This window comes from Bufo gargarizans, chromosome 4 (assembly GCF_014858855.1).
Source record: "Bufo gargarizans isolate SCDJY-AF-19 chromosome 4, ASM1485885v1, whole genome shotgun sequence".
Lineage (NCBI taxonomy): Eukaryota > Metazoa > Chordata > Amphibia > Anura > Bufonidae > Bufo > Bufo gargarizans.
The window spans coordinates 201520955-201541543 of record NC_058083.1 but is presented as its reverse complement, the minus strand read 5'-3'; the positions used below and the strand labels follow the sequence as shown (position 1 = coordinate 201541543).

Below are 20589 nucleotides of genomic sequence, written 5' to 3'. Positions count from 1 at the left end.
CGTGCTTTGCATTTAGATGCCTGGTCATGCAGGTGGTGCTCAGGTTTAGAACATTTATGCCTTGCTTTAGGCCTCATGCACACGACCGTTGTGTGCATCCGTGGCCGTTGTGCCGTTTTCCGTTTTTTTTTCGCGGACCCATTGACTTTCAATGGGTCCGTAGAAAAATCGGAAGATGCACCGTTTTGCAGCCGAGACCGTGATCCGTGTATCCTGTCCGTCAAAAAAATAAGACCTGTCCTATTTTTTTGACGGAAAACGGTTCACGGACCCATTCAAGTCAATGGGTCCGTGAAAGAACATGGATGCACACAAGATTGGCATCCGTGATCCGTGTCCGTAGGTTACTTTCATACAGACGGATCCGAAGATCCGTCTGCATAAAAGCTTTTTCATAGCTGAGTTTTCACTTCGTATATTCTAACACAGAGGCGTTCCCATGGTGATGGGGACGCTTCTAGTTAGAATATACAACGAACTGTGTACATGACTGCTGCCTGGCAGCACCCGATCTCTTACAGGGGGCCGTGATCCTACAATTAACCCCTCAGGTGCTGCACCTGAAGGGGTTAATTGTGCTATCATAGCCCCCTGTAAGAGATCCGGGGCTGCCAGGCAGCAGGGGGCAGACCCCCCCTCCCTCCCCAGTTTAAATTTCATTGGTGGCCAGTGCGCCCCCCCTCCCTCCCTCTATTGTAATGATAACATTGGTGGCAGTGTGCGCCCCCCCTCCCTCCCTCTATTGCATTAACATTGGTAGCAGTGTGCGCCCCCCCCCTCCTCCCTCTATTGTTTTAATACATTGGTGGCAATGTGCGCCCCCCCCCCTTCCTCCCTCTATTCTTTTAATACATTGGTGGCAGTGGAGTTCCGAACGGAGTCCCAGTTTAATCGCTGGGGCTCCGATCGGTAACCATGGCAACGAGGACGCTACTGCAGTCCTGGTTGCCATGGTTACTTAGCCTTAGCAATAGTAGAAGATTCATACTTACCTGCTGGCTGCTGCGATGTCTGCGTCCGGCCGGGAGCTCCTCCTACTGGTAAGTGACAGCAATGCGCCGCACAGACCTGTCACTTACCAGTAGGAGGAGCTCCCGGCCGGACACAGAGATCGCAGCAGCCAGCAGCCAGGTAAGTATGATGCTTCTACTCCGCTGCCACCAATGATCGGGGGGGGGGGGGGGGAGAGGGGGAGAGAGGAGGCCTTACACTGCCACCAATGCTATTATTACAATAGAGGGAGGGGGGGGGGGGGGCGCACACTGCCACCAATGCTATTATTACAATAGAGGGAGGGAGGGGGGGGCGCACACTGCCACCAATGCTATTATTACAATAGAGGGAGGGAGGGGGGGCGCACACTGGCCACCAACGAGTTAACTACAGGGGAGGGAGGGGGGGGGGGCCCACTGGCCACCAATGAGTTAAAAACAGGGGGGGGGGGGTCATGTACACAGCAGGGGGCAGTCATGTACACAGTTTTTTTGTATATTCTAACCTGAAGCGTCCCCATCACCATGGGAACGCCTCTGTGTTACAATATACTGTCGGATCTGAGTTTCACGCTGTAGCTCATATCCGACAGTATATTCTAACATAGAGGCGTTCCCATGGTGATGGGGACGCTTCAAGTTAAAATATACCATCGGATTGGAGAAAACTCCAATCTGATGGTATAAAAGAACTCCAGACTTTACATTGAAAGTCAATGGGGAAGGATCCGTTTGAAATGGCACCATATTGTGTCAACGTCAAACGGATCCGTCCCCATTGACTTGCATTGTAATTCAGGACGGATCCGTTTGGCTCCGCACGGCCAGGCGGACACCAAAACGACTTTTTTTTTCATGTCCGTGGATCCTCCAAAAATCAAGGAAGACCCACGGACGAAAAAACGGTCACGGATCACGGACCTACGGACCCCGTTTTTGCGGACCGTGAAAAAATACTGTCGTGTGCATGAGGCCTTAGGCTTTGATTGCACAGCACGCAAACCACTTGCATCTTGTTGTCAGCACATTGTCTGAAGAACTGCCACGCCGGGGAACTCCTTGGAGCTGGCTTTGGTGTGCTCAGTCCCTGGGTGCGGTGGGCAGTAGCAGGCATACTGGCTAGGGGACGGCCACTCTGTTTTTGCACCCTGTTCCCTCTTTTGCTGTGCGGCTGGCTCTGTGTGAACACCACCTCTTCCTCCAAACTGCACACTTCACTCACATGACCTTGATTCCATGTGGGGTCTAGGACATCATCATCCTGCACATCATCTTCCACCCACTCTTCACCCCTGCCTTTCTTGCCGGTCTGCACACGGCAGAAAGCCGCATTAGTAGGCACCTGTGTTTCGTCATCATCATCAGAGACGTGCTGCGGTGGTCCTCCCATATCCACATCCTGAAACATAAGTGGTTGGTCATCAGTACGCTCAATCTCTACCACTTTTAGGGCAGGGCTAGGTGGATGGCCCTGGGAAACCCTGCTAGCAGAGTCATCAAAAAGCAGAAGAGACTGCTGCATGACTTGGGGCTCAGACTGCTTGGCTGATTTGCAAGGGGGTGAGGTGAAAGACAGATGCCCATGGGCTGCAGGTGCCAACTCTGAGCTTTCAGCAGAGGACCGGGTGGAAGACAATGTGAAGGAACTGGAGGCACTGTCAGCCACCCAATCTACTACCGCCTCTCCTTGTTCTGGCCTCACCAATCGTCACTGGTATTCGGGCCTACAAAATGACGCTGAACGTCCTGTGAAAAATACCTAAACGGTCAGAAAAGTAGTAACTATGCTGTTACTGGGGTACTCAAAAATATCAATAAACACCCTTAATAAATGAGTACAATGAATCCCATATCATCTTAAAATTTATATAGTCTTTATTAGAAAATCAGAATGAACATGATTACATAACTTATAACAATATTTTGTAAAAGTTGTACCAAGCCATAAAAGTGAAAGTAACTAATAACTACAGAGCCGGTTTATATTATGTGACTATTCTCATAGAAAGGAGTCATCTGGGTCTAAAACACTGCGCGATGGTGGACTCTATTGGGAATTGTATCTGGGGTGCACTAGAAACTATATACTAGTAGCAAACACCCATCTAACTATGTAAAAGAGACTAACACCTGGGCGGTGGGCAAAATGCTAATTGGTGGAGCTGAAATCTGAAGCTACTAACCGTAAGATGAAATGTGGAACCAGTCAAGAGGGGTCAAAGAATAGGGCTCTGGATCTCCCCGACGTACGTTTCGCCGTTCTGCGTCCTCAGGAGGAGTCCTGTGGCCTATGTGGAGCTGAGGAAGGTGTTTCATTTGGGCGTGTAGCTGGCACAGATCGACCACGTCCTCTCCCTGCAACAGGAGCTCCACCAGAACCACGGCTAGGGCCACGTCCCTTATTTGATGCTGTCCTCATTCTTTGAGTTCACCCACCGAACTAACAGACAGATTAACTATATTAATTTCCCTGTTAAGTATGTAGTGCAGGTGTACCTCACACCAAAAATGGGAATATGTCACCCACCGAACTAACAGACAGATTAACTATATTAATTTCCCTGTCACATATGCAGTGCAGGTGCACCTCACACCAAAAATGTGTATATGTCACCGGCCAAACTAACAGTCATAGTAACTATTATATTTTTGTGTCAGGGGTACAAAAATGGTGCATTGCACCCACAAAAACATCGCTATAGGTCACCCACAGAAGTAACAGCCATATTAATTATTATATTTCTGTGTCAGGAGTACAAAGATGGTGCACTGCATCCACAAAAAATCGCTATAGGTCACCCACAGAATTAATAGCCATATGTATTATTATATTTCTGTGTCAGGGGTGCAAAGCTGGTGTATTGCACCCACAAAAAATCATTATAGGTCACCAACAAGAAATGGCCAGATTCCTAACACTCTCCCTCGCTTCTGCTGCCTGCTTCCTGTCCCTGCACTACTCAGAGCTGATGGGCAGTGCTACACGTGATTAAGCTTATATAGAGGCTGGGTCACATGATGCACCGGCCAATCACAGCCATGCCATTACTAGGCATGGCTGTGGAGGCTTCTAAGTGCCCACAGCTTAAAAGCTTGTTGATTGGCTGCTCTGCAGCCTTTCAAAAGCTTTATTAAATGCCCGAACACCGAACTGGAACCTGAACTTTTACAACAAAGTTCCATTCCGGGTACCCGAACTCGCAAAGTTCGGTACCCTGCCAGATCCAGCAAAAACGCTAATGTGAAAGTAGCCTAAGCTGTGCTTTGTCTCTCTATCTCCTCTGACCCCTTTTGAGCGCTCCAGTCCAGCTTCACATGCCAAGATTTGTGGCTCAGCAGTCAAGTCTCCTAGAACCTGATGTTTGGACACCCTGCTTTAGACACCCTGAACTGTCTTTTTGCATATTTAAATTGACGTGTACCCTCTGTTGCTCTAATCTTTCTCCATTCCCTTCTGGAACCCCCACATAACAGCATTATTCCTAGGACTTAGTGGACTATTGGTCATTATATGCTGCTTTAACCCTCCTCCTTTATCTCCCCATGTAACCTCCCTACAGGCCAGTGCTTGATTAATATAGTTTATGACTATTTTTTTCTCCACAGCCCTGTGACCAAATCATTATTCTATGTTGCTCACTTGTATCTCCCATATACTGCGTTCCTACACTACAAAATGGACTCTTAGGCCTCTTTCACACGAGTGTGACGAATTAGATCCGGATGCGTTCAGGGTGCGTTCAGTGAAACTCGTACCATTTTGCAAGCAAGTTCAGTCAGTTTTGTCTGCGATTGTGTTCAGTTTTTTCTCCGCGGGTGCAATGCGCTTTGATGCGTTTTTCAGCGATATCTCCTAGCAATCATCAGTGAAAAACGCACTGCATCCGCACATCCTTCCGGATAGGCCTCCTGCACACGAACGTTTTTTTACACGGTCCGCAAAAACGGGGTCCGTAGGTCCGTGATCCGTGCCCGTTTTTTCTTCCGTGGGTCTTCCTTGATTTTTGGATGATCCACGGACATGAAAAAAAAAGTCGTTTTGGTGTCCGCCTGGCCGTGCGGAGCCAAACGGATCCGTCCTGAATTACAATGCACGTCAATGGGGACGGATCCGTTTGACGTTGACACAATATGGTGCCATTTCAAACGGATCCGTCCCCATTGACTTTCAATGTAAAGTCTGGAGTTCTTTTACACCATCGGATTGGAGTTTTCTCCAATCCGATGGTATATTTTAACTTGAAGCTTCCCCATCACCATGGGAACGCCTCTATGTTAGAATATACTGTCGGATATGAGCTACTTCGTGAACCTCAGATCCGACAGTATATTCTAACACAGAGGCGTTCCCATGGTGATGGGGACGCTTCCGGTTAGAATACACTACAAACTTTGTACAAGACTGCCCCCTGCTGCCTGGCAGCACCCGATCTCTTACTGGGGGATATGATAGCACAATTAACCCCTTTAGGTGCGGCACCTAAAGGGGTTAATTGTACTATCATATTCCCCTGTAGGAGATCAGGGCTGCCAGGCAGCAGGGGGCAGCCCCCCCTCCCCAGTTTGAATATCGTTGGTGGCACAGTGTGCCAACCACCATCGGCCCCCCCTCCCTCCCTCTATTGTATTAAATCGTTGGTGGCACAGTGTGCCAACCACCATCGGCCCCCCTCCCTCCCTCTATTGTATTAAATCGTTGGTGGCACAGTGTGCCAACCACCATCGCCCCCCCCCCCCCTCCCTCTATAGCAGTAACATTGGTGGCAGTGTGCGGTCTCAACAGTAGAAGATTCATACTTACCTGCTTGCTGCTGCGATGTCTGTGTCCGGCCGGGAGCTCCTCCTACTGGTAAGTGAAAGGTCTGTGCGGCGCATTGCTAAAGAACTGTCACTTACCAGTAGGAGGAGCTCCCGGCCGTTCACAGACATCGCAGCAGCAAGCAGGTAAGTATGAATCTTCTACTGTTGAGACCGCACACTGCCACCAATGTTACTGCTATAGAGGGGGGGGGGTGGGGGGGGGGGGCGATGGTGGTTGGCACACTGTGCCACCAACGATTTAATACAATAGAGGGAGGGAGGGGGGCCGATGGTGGTTGGCACACTGTGCCACCAACGATTTAATAAAATAGAGGGAGGGAGGGGGGGGGGGCGATGGTGGTTGGCACACTGTGCCACCAACGATATTCAAACTGGGGAGGGGGGGGGGGTCTGCCCCCTGCTGCCTGGCAGCCCTGATCTCTTACAGGGGAATATGATAGTACAATTAACCCCTTTAGGTGCCGCACCTGAAGGGGTTAATTGTGCTATCATATCCCCCTGTAAGAGATCGGGTGCTGCCAGGCAGCAGGGGGCAGTCTTGTACAAAGTTTGCAGTGTATTCTAACTAGAAGCGTCCCCATCACCATGGGAACGCTTCTGTGTTAGAATATACTGTCGGAAATGAGTTTTCACGAAGTGAAAACTTAGATCAGAAAAAGCTTTTATGCAGACGGATCTTCGGATCCGTCTGTATGAAAGCAACCTACGGCCACGGATCACGGACACGGATGCCAATCTTGTGTGCATCCGTGTTCTTTCACGGACCCATTGACTTGAATGGGTCCGTGAACCGTTGTCCGTCAAAAAAATAGGACAGGTCATATTTTTTTGACGGACAGGATACACGGATCACGGCCTCGGCTGCAAAACGGTGCATTTTCCGATTTTTCCACGGACCCATTGAAAGTCAATGGGTCCGCGAAAAAAAACGGAAAACGGCACAACGGCCACGGATGCACACAACGGTCGTGTGCATGAGGCCATACAATGCCTTTTTCACTGAAGACCCATTTACTTCTGTGGGGCCAGGGCTGCGTGAAAAACACAGAATATAGAACATGCTGCGTTCTTCACGCAACGCAGAACTGATGCATGAAAAAAATTTACACAGACCCATTGAAATGAATGCGTCAGGATTCAGTGCGGGTGCTTATGCGTTCACATCACGCATTGCACCCGCGCGGAAACGGAGAAGGTAGAAAGGATTATTCGCTTACTTCTCTGATGCATATTATAAGAACAAAAATTCTGCATACTGTCCATCTTCGAATCTCAGGCCTGATGGTCAACATGAAATCTAACGCTCTGAATGTCTTGTTATCTTCTTCAGTGATCACCATTGATGTCACACTTTCCATTAGGCCTCATGCACACGACCGTTCAGTTTTTTTGCGGTCCGCACACCGCGGATCCGCAAATAAAGAAAGCCGCCCGTATGCTTTCCGCAATTTGTGGAACGGAATGGGCGGTCCATTGTAGAAATGCCTATTCTTATCCGCAAAACAGACAAAAATAGGACATGCTATATTTTTTTTGCGGGGCCTCAGAACGGAGCAACGGATGCGGATAGCACACAGAGTGCTTTCCATTGAAGTGAATGGGTCCGCACCCGAGCCGCAAAAACTGCAGCTCGGATGCGGACCCGAAAAACGGTCGTGTGCATGAGGCCTTACAGTGGATGTTGGGAGGGCTTGGCTTCCTGCGAATCAGTCTTATTAATGATGTACAGGGCTGTGAAAATGTATTTGCTGGTCACCCAATTTCTTCTATTGTTGCTAATTTGTCCCATTCAAATGTTTCAGCTCACTCAACTATTAATGTAACATAAGGACAGCACAAGTACACACATAATGACGCTTTTAAATGATCATTCCATTTATGGAAGATAAAAGATTTATTCAAAACCTATATCGCCCATGTGGAAAAGTAATCTCCTCTCTAAAATTACTAAGGCTACTTTTACACTTGCGTTTTTCTTTGCCGGCATAGAGTTCCGTCCTAGGGGCTCTATACCGGAAAAGAACTGATCAGGCATATCCCCATGCATTCTGAATGGAGAGCAATCTGTTCAGGATGCATCAGGATGTCTTCAGTTCAGTCATTTTGACTGATCAGGCAAAAGAGAAAACCGTAGCATGCTACGGTTTTATCTCAGGCGGAAAAAAAAAACGGAAGACTGCCTGAATGCCATTTTTTTTCCATAGGAATGTATTAGTGCCGGATCCGGCATTCAAAATACCGTAATGCCGGATCCGTTCTTCCGGTCTGCGCATGCACAGACCTTTAAAAATGAGAAAGAAATAAATACCGGATTCGTTTTTCCTGATGACACCGGAAAAACGGATCCGGTATTGCAATGCATTTTTCTGACTGATCTGGCATTTTTCTGACTGATCCTGGTCCTGAAAAATGACATGCGTTTGCATACAGTTTGCCTGATCAGGCAGGCAGTTCCGGCAACGGAACTGCCTGGCGGAATCAAACAACGCAAATGTGAAAGTACCCTAACTAGTTGTGCTACCCTTACTAGTTACAACTGCAGTGAAATGTTTGCAATAACTTGTGATGAGTATTTAGCATTGCAGTGGGGGAATGTTGATGCACTGTTTGCAAAATTGTTTTAATTCGGCTATGTTGGAATGTTTTCTGGCATGAACTGCCTGTTTATAGGGTCTTACAATAGCATCTCTGAACACTGCAAAACAGCCATTTTTTTGTTACCTTGCCTCACAAAAAATGTTATACCAAGCAATCAAAAAGTCATATGTACCCAAAATGGTACCAATCAAACCATCATCTATCTCATCCTGCAAAAAATTAGCCCCTGCATAAGGCCGAATGCACGGCCTTGTTCCATGGGCGAGAGCGGTCCGTGGTATGCTGGGCTGGATTCCTGTTCAGAGCAGGAGCGCACGGTGTCATTGGTTGCTATGACTCTGTGCGCTTCATGCCGCCGCTGCACTACAGTAATACACTCATATAGTGTATTTTAAAAATAAATTTATTTTAAAAATAAATAATAAAAAGATAAACATACTAGGCATTGCCGTGTCTTAAAATGTCTGAACTATTCAAATATTTTTCCTGCGCTGTTAATGTTTAAAAATTAGCAGTTTTCCATTTTTGGTCACCTTGTCCCTACCAAAAAAACAGAGTAAAAGGTGATCAAAAAGTCATATGTACCCAAAAATAAAAACTAGAGCTCAACCCACAATAAACAAACCCTCACATAGCTCTTTAGACGGAAATATAAAACCGTATCAGAATATAGTGATGCAAAGAATATTTATATTTTTTCAAATGTTTTTATTTTTCAAAAGTAGTAAAACAAAATAAAAGTATATAAATTTGCTATCATTGTAATCATACAGTCTCGTAAAATAAGCTTATTGTGTCGTTTTTAGCTTTAGCTTATAATGAATGTCAAAAAAACATGTAGGAAATGTGTACGGTAACTTTTTTTTTATTTCACCCGACAGAATTTTGTCCCCATTTTTTTCAGTACAAGATGTAGTTAAAAAAATGATGTCATTTAAAATACTTGCCCCACAACAAAATAGGCCCAAAAATAGACAATGTGAACAGAAAAGTAAAAAAGTTATAGGTCTTGGAAGGTGGGAGTAAAAAATAAAAAGACAAAATTAAAATTGTCTAGGCCGTTAAATGGTTAGTCTTTTGTTTTAATCTGTTTGTCAGCCTTAGGGCTCATGCACACGACAGTATTTCGCGTTCAGTATACTGGCCGTTTTTTTTTAGTTCAGTGTGCGGTACATATACTGAACCATTCATTTCAATGGTTCAGCCAAAAATACTGAAGTGTCTCCGTGTCAGTATTTCAGTATTTCCGTATTGTGAAAAGATAGAACATGTCCTATTCTTGTCCGCAAATCACTGTGCTTGGCTCCATTCAAGTCAATGGGTCCGCAAAAAAAACGGAACACGTACGGAAATGCATCCGTATGTCTTTCGTATCCGTTCCGTTTATGCTGAACCATCTATTGAAAATGTTATGCCCAGCCCAATTTTTTCTATGTAATTACTGTATAATGTATATCGCATACGGAAAAACGGAATGGAAACGGAAGCTCAACAGAAACAAAAAACGGAACAACGGATCCGTAAAAAACGGACCGCAAAACACTGAAAAAGCCATACGGTCGTGTGCATGAGCCCTTATTCTTAGGCCCCTTTCACACGGGCGAGTTTTCCACACGGATGCAATGCGTGAAGTGAACGCATTGCACCCGCACTGAATCCGGACACATTCACTTCAATGGGGCTGTGCACATGAGCAGTGATTTTCACGCATCACTTGTGCGTTGCGTGAAAATCGCAGCAAGCTCTATTTTGTGCGTTTTTCACGGAACACAATCATAGTCAAAACTAACCTCAATTGCGTACTTACTCGCCCGGGTTTGGCGCAACGCATCCGGACCTTATCCAGACACGTTCGTGTGAAAGAGTCCTTAGGGTACTTTCACACTAATGGCAGGGGACTCTGGCAGGCTGTTCCGGTGGGTGAACAGCCTGTCGGATCCGTCCTGCCGCTAGTTCACGTGTGCCCCCGGACTGCCGTTCCGTCCCCATTGACTATAATGAGGACGGAGTTCCGGTGGCAGTGCACGCCGAGAGGCGGCCAGACTAAAAGTACTGCATGCCGGAGTCCCCTGCCGCTAGTGTGAAACTAGCCTTAAAGGAGTTATCACATCTTAGACAATGAGAACATATCACTAGGATATGCCCCCATTGTCTAAGATGGGATAACCCCTTTAAGGCTAGCCACTGGGTTATTCACTAAAATCTGTCTGTACAGCGCCACCTGCTGTTTGCCATTTATCTTTTCATTTTCTGCCCAGCTCACTGAGGTTGACATACATACTCAGTTCTATCCTCCAACTGCAGCAGAAAGGACTCGCCTTCTGAGAAAGTGCATACCCCCTGAGCTGGCAGCCCGAGATAAATGTAGCAGAACACCTGCAGCAATTAATGGGGGTATCTCTGGATCCATGTCTTGTACTATATAATGTTTGATTTGAATTTTTTTTACATCTATCATGGGATACCAATTTTAATATAATTTATAAGATTAAAAAAATGTAAAATAATTCTTCACATGGAACAATAGAGAAAATGTTCCTGTGTCTATCTGTGATATAGCCTTGTTATGGTTCTACTTGATTATTGGCAAACTACTCTGGTAAAGAAGCTGTAAAAGGGCATTACAAAAGTTAACTGTTTAGATAGTATTTAGATTAATGTATTTCATTTTGCTTTCAGAACGTGTTGGTCTTTTATCATATTGAGATGCAACTAGTTTTATAAGTTATTTTATGCATATACTTTATGTTGTCTGCTTTGCCCTGCAGGTTGTACTTGGGAAATCCCATGGATCCACCTGATATTCTAGGACTGGATCACGGAACCTCTAAACCAACTCAGCTTCCTGGGAGGGCAAAAAGTGAGTCGTTTGTTACGCATTTTCATTTGTATATGTTAATGTGTATTTTGTTATCTGTAACAAGACAAACATATCACCATTCATATATGTAAAATGTGCATGCTTTGTCAGATAGAGTTCGCTCCACACGTTTTTGCATTAAAACAGTATTCTTGTCCTACACATTTATGGCTTATTCAGAGGACATGGCATAAATGTTTAATGCAGTGATGGTTAACCTCCGGCACTCCAGCTGTGGTGAAACTACGACTCCCAGCATGCTTCATTCATTTCCATGGAGTTCTGAGAACAGCCAAGCAAGTGTACATCTTGGGAGTTGTAGTTTTACCACAGCTGGAGTTTCGGAGGTTAGCCATCACAGGTCTAATGGATACAAGTTCCACCTCTGGAATCCGCCCGTGTCTAGCACAGAGGTACCCTGACTGCTGTAGTGCCTGGTGAGGCAGCCACTGTATCCAGAGAATGCTGCTATTTCTTTAACAGCTGCTTTGTTGCTAGTTTATTGAGCCCACGGATCTCACCAGTGTGAAAGTAGCCTAACATGGTGTCCCTATGACACTTTCTGCTCTTTGTTTTGCCATTCACTGTTATATTGACATAAATGTCCACAAAATTATACCCTTGACTGACATCCATGGTGATGCCAATTTGTAGAACCTACAGCAGAAAATGTTGGCACACAGAATCTGACTATATGCAATAGGGTTGTCATGATACCAAAATTTCTATTCCATTTCGATACCATTAAAAAGTATTGCGATACTCGATACCATTCGATACCACGTGAAAAAAATATATATACCAAAAAAGCAGTGTGCCTTCCGCATTTTATGGAACATCCGGTCCATAATAGAACAGTCCTATGCTATTTTTTGGGGGGGACAAGGTGACAAAAAAATGGTGAACTGCATGTTTATTTTTTTTCTGTTACGGCGTTCACCGCATAGGAGATATTTTTTATATTTTAATAGTTCACACTTTTTCGGGATTGTGGTGACATGTAATATGTTTATTTTTTCATTGTTTATCCATTTTATATATAAAATTGGGAAAGGTGGCGATTTAAACTTTTAGTATTTTGGTGTTTTTTAAACCTTTTTTTTTGTTCACCTACTAACTATTAGCCCCTTTAGGGGCTAGAACCCTTGTCCTATTTACCCTAATAGAGCTCTATTAAGGTGAATAGGAGTTTACACTCTGCCCGCGATTACACTGCTGGGGCTCCAATCGGATGCTGCCACTGCCACCAATGAGGAGGGAACACTGTGGCCACTGCCACCAATTACTTTAATACTGGGGGGGTTGGCGGGGCACACACCACCAATGATTATAATTTATAATACTGGGATTGAGGGGGGGGGGGGGGGGTGCGCACTGCTCCACCAATGAATATAATTAATCCATTAATTTAAGTGTAGGCAGCGGATGCCGGCGGCGGTATCACATACCCGGCACCCAGCCTCTATGACAGAGTGCTGCGATCCAGTCAATTAACCCCTTAGGTGCGGCAGGTGAGGGACTAATTGCCGAGGTTCACGGGATTGCTGTGCCCTGTCATAGAGACCGAGTATGTAATACCACCGCCGGCATCCACTGCCTACACTTAAATTAATGAGTTAAAGTGGTTGTCCGGGTTCAAAGCTGAACCCGGACATACCCCTATTTTCACCCCGGCAGCATCCCTGAGCCTAGCATCAGAGCAAGCTCTTTTGTTTTCAATAACACACTGCCGGGCGGTAACTTCCGTCTCTGAGGGGCGGGCTTTAGCTCTGCTCTCGCCGTTTTACTGGCTAGGGCAGAGCTAAATCCTACCCATCAGTGCTGGTGACGTCACCGGGGTTCCTGTCAGCCCTATGGAGAGCCCCGGTACGTCACCGGAACTCCTAAAAATGCCTTTCCCCTGCGCAATTTAGCGTAGGGCAAAGGAGAGCATCGGAGCATGAACTGCTCCGATGCTTATGTCAGGGGGGCTGGCGGGGTGAAAATGGGGGGATGTCTGGGTTCAGAGCTGAACCCCTTTAATTATATATACAGGTGGCACAGTGGCCACAGCCCCTCCACTGCTCCTCAGCACTAAGTTGCCATTGGTGGCAGCGGCACAGTGGGGATGGATGGAGAGACTCCCTAGTATCAATAAATAGTAAAACCCGGTATCAAATCGATCCGGGTCTAAAAGTATTGATTGGGTATCGATACTTCGATGCCCAGTGCAACTCTAATATGCAAGTATATGGCCAAATCATTTAAAGGGGTTGTGCAGTGCTTTATATTGATGACCTGTACTGAGGATAGGTCATCAGTATCTGATCACGAGACCCCCGTCGATCAGCTGTTTCAAGAGGAGGTGGCGCTCTATCTGAGTGTATGAAGCTGGATAATAAATCTGACACATCTTTAGACTATTCTAAGTTTATACCACCTATTACTTAGCTTACTTTACACCAGAAATTTGCATCAAAACTTTGATGCACATTTTAAGCCTCGCTGGTTTTCCTCTAAGCTAGACTCCTAATCGGTCAGAGATGGTGTTGTTTTAAAGGGAACCTGTCATGTGGATATTTGATTATAATCTAACTAATTATATACAATCATTAACTGCTAAAAAGTACCTTAGATGTATTCACTTACTGGTGTGACAGATGGTTACCTCATAATATACACACAAAGATGCCGCATGCTAATGAGCTGATTTGAGTCCAGCGTGATGTCATCGAGTCCAGCGTATATTTAATTCAGAGCCATAGCCACTCCCCTGCCCACCTGCTGCTGATCATATGGAAAAAAACTGTCATTCAGCAGCAGGTGGGCGGGGAGAGTCAGGAGCTCATAAATATTCATGACTCATCATTATCAGCTGGAGCTTTTCAATGCAAGATGTTGGCAGATTGACTGGGTCAATTAAAGAAAGTGACCCAGCATTTTGCTAAGAGAATCAGTCACTTATTTATGTTGCCCTTAGTTAGGACACCATAAAACTGATGACAGGTTCCCTTTAAGAAAGTTAGACTACTTTCACATCTGCGCTTTGCAAAACGCATCTGTTTGATTTTATATATTAGGATGCACCCGTTCCGTTCAGATACGGTTGTATTAATTCGAAACTGAACAAACTGGATCTGGCACTAAAAACAATATAAGCCGATGGGCGACGGATTCATTTTTATTTTCGTAAAATGAAGAAAACGCATATGGCACCATTGACTTACAGTATTTTTAATACCAGATCTGGTTTGTTCTATTTCACAGATTAGACACAAAACCGCATCTTGCAGCGTTTTTGTGTCTGGTCACAAAATGGAACAAACTGGAACGGAATGCGTACCAATCTGTTTTGCCCCCATTGACAATGCATAGGGACATAACAACCTCTTTAACCCCTTGAATGCCTCCCATGTACATGTATGGCTCAGCAAACGTACTGTACGCGCAATGCAGCATACATGTACAGTGCTATATTCCTAATCGGCCAGTAACTAGGCTAAGATGGTGGCTCTCCCCGACGGCAGAGTAGAGGGAGGTTGCGTCTCTCCCCTACAGCCCCGATCGATACCATTGGCCAGTCAGTGCTACCCAGACAATCGGGGGATCCTCACTATAAAAGCCAGTGAGGGGGCTGCAAGTGGGCTCTGACGGGGTGATTGGTGCTGTACAGGGCAGCTGCTAATCACCCCCCAAGGTTACACAGGGGACACCAAACATTGGTGTGATTGGTTGGTATAGCATACCAGCCAATCAGAGCACTAGAGGGGCATATAGAATAGTAAAAGCCTCCTGCATGCAGCCATTTCATTTGGCGACTGCATTCAGAGAGGTTCTGTATGCCCCTCTGTGCTGTGTGCTGCCTGCTGGGACTTGTGGTGCAGCTGTGCTCCTATGCTTTTTACTGTAATCTACTGTGCATTACTGTATTGGACCTACTGCAGTGTTTACTGCACATTTACAGCAGTTCCAGGATCCCTGATCCCTTTTAGGTGTGTTTAGATTTTTTTTACTGTAGTAAATTTTTATACTGCAGTTTTTGCATGCAACAGAAATTCCTTTCTTAATTTTTTTCTTTTCTTTTCCCAAAATTTTATTTGAAATTAATTATAACCTCTTCTGTGTGAAAGCACTACATACACACCCCTCTGAATAAATAAAATTAATGCCCTCTTATCTTATTCCCCCCCCTCCTTCTCCTCATCAATTGATGAAGGACCCTCAACAAAGCACCCCATGACAACAGCTGATGCAGCCCCCCAAAGTGAGCCTATATGGACCCCACCCCTTTAGGATGACCAGCTTCAAATTTCTCAGTGGGCAACATAATACCCAACATCATCATTTGCCCCACCCCTGAGTTGGACACCAATAAATGCAGCAGAGATGATAACTGTTTGGCTGTCTATGCTACATATGGGCCTTGTAAAAAAAAAAAGCCACAATTTATGCAGTATTGGATTGCAGATGTTTTGTGCTACACACCAATGTACAGTATGGCCATAACCTGGACATGATTTTAAGGAATTAGAATATTATAGTAATTATAGTCAGTGGGTCGGCAGGCATTGCAGTAACATCTAGCAATGCCTGATCCAGAGAACTCCAGCAGGCTGTTCTTTGCCCAAACAGCCTGCTGGAACTCATAAGGTTAGTGTGAAAGAAGCCTTACATATTCACTTTTCACCCACCATTACACATTTATTTCTGGAAATCACCTGTAGGAGTACATCCCTTGAAAAATTCCTTGAGGGTTTAGTTTCCAAAATAGAGTTGCTTTTTTTGGGAATTTCCACTGGAGGGTCCCGTCAAATACAACATGGTGCTGAAAAATCTTCTCTGAAAAATCTGCCCTCTAAAACCCATAGGTGTTCCTTCCCTTCTGAGTCCTGCAGTATGCCCAGACAGCAGTTGTTGTTTTTTTTTAGATCAGAAATTTTTATTGGACTTTCAAGACAAAGAAGAAAAGGGAAACAGTACCAAACAAATGATACAACCACAATATAACCCTCCCTCCTCCCCACCCCACTTTCCTAATCTAGGACATTTAGCATTTTGAAAATTGGATGGGGAGTTCTATATGCCCGATGTAGAAGGAATAACTGTGACCTGTGCTGCGCCACACATAATGAAAGCGACAGAGTGTAGGCCAAAATATACTCCGACGAATTATCAGAAATAGGACCTACGGCTGCCTCCCATTAATCCTTAAGACCTTGCAAAGGATTCCCATACAGCAGTTTTCAAGCACATGTAGGGTGTTGAATTCAGGTGACAATGGGTAAGACATTTTGGGGTGCTTTTTCTCCTGTTACCCCTTGTGAAAATTAAGATTTGGGACTTAAAGCAGCATTTTATAGTAAAAAATGTAATTTTCCATTTTCACAGACAGTTGTTTCTAAATTGTATGAAATGCCTGCAGAGTCTAAGCATTCACTACACTCCTCTAAAAAATCCTTGATGGGTATGGTTTCCAAATTGGGGTCACTTCTTCTGAGAAAATCTGGAACAAAAGTAAAATGTTTACATTTCACCTCCATTTGGCTTTAATTCCTATTCTTAGCAAAGTATCTAAATTCAGTTGTAAATAATGAGGGGTGCAATTTTTAAAATGGGATCATTTATAGGTGGTTTCTATTATGTAAGCCCCACAAAGTAACTTCAGAACTGAATTGGTTGGTTTTGGGAGTTATTTTGAAAGATTGCTTCTAAAATTCTACGCCTTCTAACGTCCTAACAAAATAAAATGAGATTTACAAAATGGTGCCATTGGGTCCTAGAGGTGTAAATTAAGTATGCACCTATGATCACTTATGTAAAAAATCCTCCCCAACTGGAGCACCTCACAATTTGAGGAGCACCGCTATATTGTAAGATTATGCAATATTTTTGCTATAAGCATTCGTGAAAGGATTATCATCCAATGGATGCTGTTATGAACTTAATTCATCCTTGAGCAAAGTTTTCTAGTGTTATGTATTGCTTATATTTCTTACAGAATGGTTACTAACTGAATACATACTAGAGGGTGGGTCTATCTAGATCTTGTAGGACCTGTCACCACAAAATACAGTGCAATCTGAAAGCACCATGCTGTAGAGCAGGAGAAGCTGATTGATGTATACTGTAAAACCTGTCACTTAGACATTGATCTTTGCTTTCTTGTCACCTCCTTTGAATACCTATAGGTACAGGGAGGTGGTGTTATCAGTGATTGGTAGCTGTATTACACCTGCAGATAGTCGGGCAGTTCATCAGTAGTGTATTATATAAGTCTGGCGGTGTGAAGGGTTTGGACCTCTGTAACAGAAAGATGGCGCTTTGGAGTTATTTTATAAACATAGGCAGAATCGCATCAAACTGTGATGCGTGAGCAAAAACATTGAATCTAAGGCAGGTATGCATGTGTGTAGTTTCCTGGCATGTTTGTACTTCTTTACTTTGTTAATTTGCTTGCTGACACCGTTCCCTTTTGCTGCAATTTTTGCATGTGTTTTCATAGACAACAGTAGGATTGGAACTTAAAACCAGAACTAAGAAGGAAAGAATTACGGGGGTCATTTGTTAATCTGAAATACACCTAAATTAGGTGTATTTTAGACCCAGATGGCAGCGCAACTAACTATCTGTGACTTTTCCCGCCTCACGCCAGATCTTAAATTGTGAGCATGGCGGGGAAGGGGATGGGCCAGGATGCCCGTTTGATTTACCATTTTCTACGCCTGTTTCAGGTGTAGAAAAAGGTCTTAAATGTAAGACAGCTCGGAAACTGTCTTACATATAGACTCGCATTGGATGCGGTGAAGTTATGGAGAGGCCGCCAGCTATGGCCCTTTATTAAGACCAGCGTCTAAAACGCCAGTCTTAATAAATGTTCCCCTATATTTCTCTTTTTTGAATGCAAACCCAATTATGGCTGAAAAACTAAAACACATGCAAAAAAAAAAGCATCAAGCTGGGATGTGTGAATGGGCCTAAAATGAACATCATATCCTCTGCTTTTACTTTCTTAGCTCATAAATAACATTCTCTGATGGTTTTGTTCTTCTCTTTACTATGTATCCCGTGTCACGTAGCCTCCTGTTTTTAGAGATGATTTTCATTTACATGATTGTGCCTCATCTAAATCACTCACTCAATGACTTGCTTTTTTCCAATGCTTCATGGCCTTTCTTCACTCAGGGGAGCCTCCGCCTCGCCCTCCTCAACCTGCCACCCTGGTTAAGAGTAAGTTTCTTCCCTCCCTCTTCAGTGCACCCTGTTCCTGCGCACTCTGCACTATTGTACTCTCTCTCGCTCAAGGTACAGAGTGTACGATTGTGGACTAACTCTGTGCTGATGTTGCCCTAACACGTGTGCAGTGGAATTAGTGATTTATTATCACATTAACCTTTTATACACACATAATAAATGCAGCAGCAATATTGTATTGACTTTTCAGTGTTCAGTTCAGAGATTGAAACTAAAGTTTGTCATGTTAGACTATCAGAAAATAAGATTTGTACCAAAATGTGCACCAATAAATTGTCTGAAAGACCATACTTCTCCAGTAAACCATGCCTATTTCTTTAACTTTTGGTGAGCACATTTCAGAAAGTGATAGCAATATTTCATGCCAGTTTTCCTTGAGTCTGTGTTGTTGTGTGTCACATTTGACTGATCTTTAAACTTAACACTTTTGTCTAGGAATGCTACTCCAGTTTTCTACACGAGCACCCGACTGGAGTGGCTTTGGGACTTTTTTTGGGACTTTTAGAAAAAATCCATGTCATAAATCTGGAGGGAAGATCACTAACATAGCTAATCAAGCCTATTTTTTCACCTAGTTTTCAAAACTGGAGTCAGAGTTTAAAAATACAAAAAGCTCCAAAAGTATTGAACACATGACCTCAAGTAGTTGCAAAAGCCTTGTTTTGCTACCTTTTAACCCTTTTGCTACCAGCGCCGTACATGTACGGCACTGGTAGCGCTGTGGAAGCATGACGCCTGCTCGCATGTGCAGCAAGCGTCATTGCCAGCAAGTCTCTGCTGATTCAAACAGCATTGACCTGCGGCTAATTACCGCAACCGGCAATAATGCCAATCGCGGTAATTAAATCAAGTGAGATCAAGGCACCTGAATACACAAAATTCCGGAAGCTTATGCTTCCGTGCTTAGTACTGAAGTCCCATGCGGCCAATCGGGACTTCAGTTCATGCGTTTAATGCGCTGAGTCTATATGAAGTTATTCAGAGCATTGATGCTGCAATTCTTATTTTGGACACCAGATGGCAGGCCAACATAAGAAATGAGCAAAATGCAAGAAATTGTAATTTTTTAAAATCCCTTATTGGTCAAAATAAAAAATTTAAAGACATCATTTTTAAGGTAATTTATGAGCCTTAAAATTATACATTTTTTATTTTTTAAAAGTAAAAAAATATAAAAAAGTTTAAATCACCCCCCTATCCATATAATAAAAAAAAAAAACTAAATAACAATAAATATAAACATCCTGGGTATCATCGCGACCGAAAACGCCCATAATATTAAAATCTAAAAAAAATATCCAATCCGGCGAATGGCGTAACGGAAAAAAGGGTCAAAATTCCCACTACATTTTATGCCATAATTAATGGTTGCATTAAAATGTACAACTTGTCCCGCAAAAAATAAGCCCTCATACAGCTATGTGACTGAAAATATAAAAAAGTTATGGCTCACTGAAAATAGGGAAGAAAAATTAAAACCAAAACCTCAGGTAGCCAAAGGGTTAAAGACAGAATACTGGAGTACAAAACTTGATAAACAACCCCCAAAAATGTTTTGGTTTATGGCATTATGGGATCATTATGCAGATAAAATAAAATAAAAATCAGGATGCTGAGGGTGTTGTGTTTTTTCCCATGTTTTTAACTTATAGACTTTTCAATATAATAAAAAAATGCAAGTACTTAAAAAAGAACATAAAAGCATTTTTACTTATGTTTTGAACTGGAGAAAAAACTGTGTCTGAAACTGTGTTTAATACCTTCCCGACGTGTGATGTACTAGCGGAGCAGATGCCATAGGAACCAGGTGCCTGCGGTTTCACACAGCAGACTCCCAGGGCTAATGTCCACAGCCGGCAATAATGGCGATTGCGGACTTTTAACCCCTCAGATATCCTGGACAAGCGTGACTGCGGCATCTGGAGGCGCAAAAAACCCAGAGTCTCGTACTTCCGGGTGTGCTCCTGTTCCCACTGGCGAGGATCAGGGGAGCCGGAGTGTTTGTGCGGCAGTCTCTGTATTCCCCAATGATAGGAGGCTGCCGCACATATAGATCCTATAAATCCTAATGCATCTATAAAAATTCAA

The 20589-nt window shown here is 44.1% G+C and overlaps 1 protein-coding gene across 9 annotated transcripts in view; it reads left to right on the top strand.

Moving 5' to 3' along the window:
• TNK2 (tyrosine kinase non receptor 2) overlaps positions 1-20589 on the top strand; it is a 228482-nt gene that overhangs the window by 188589 nt on the left and 19304 nt on the right. For 7 of the 9 annotated variants that reach the window (XM_044289991.1, XM_044289992.1, XM_044289993.1 and 4 more), the window contains 2 exons: positions 11180-11271; positions 18433-18552. In XM_044289991.1, the coding sequence (XP_044145926.1) occupies positions 11180-11271; positions 18433-18552 (212 nt within the window). The remainder of the gene's footprint in view (positions 1-11179; positions 11272-18432; positions 18553-20589) is intronic. The other 2 variants (XM_044289988.1, XM_044289989.1) reach the window with 2 other exon arrangements.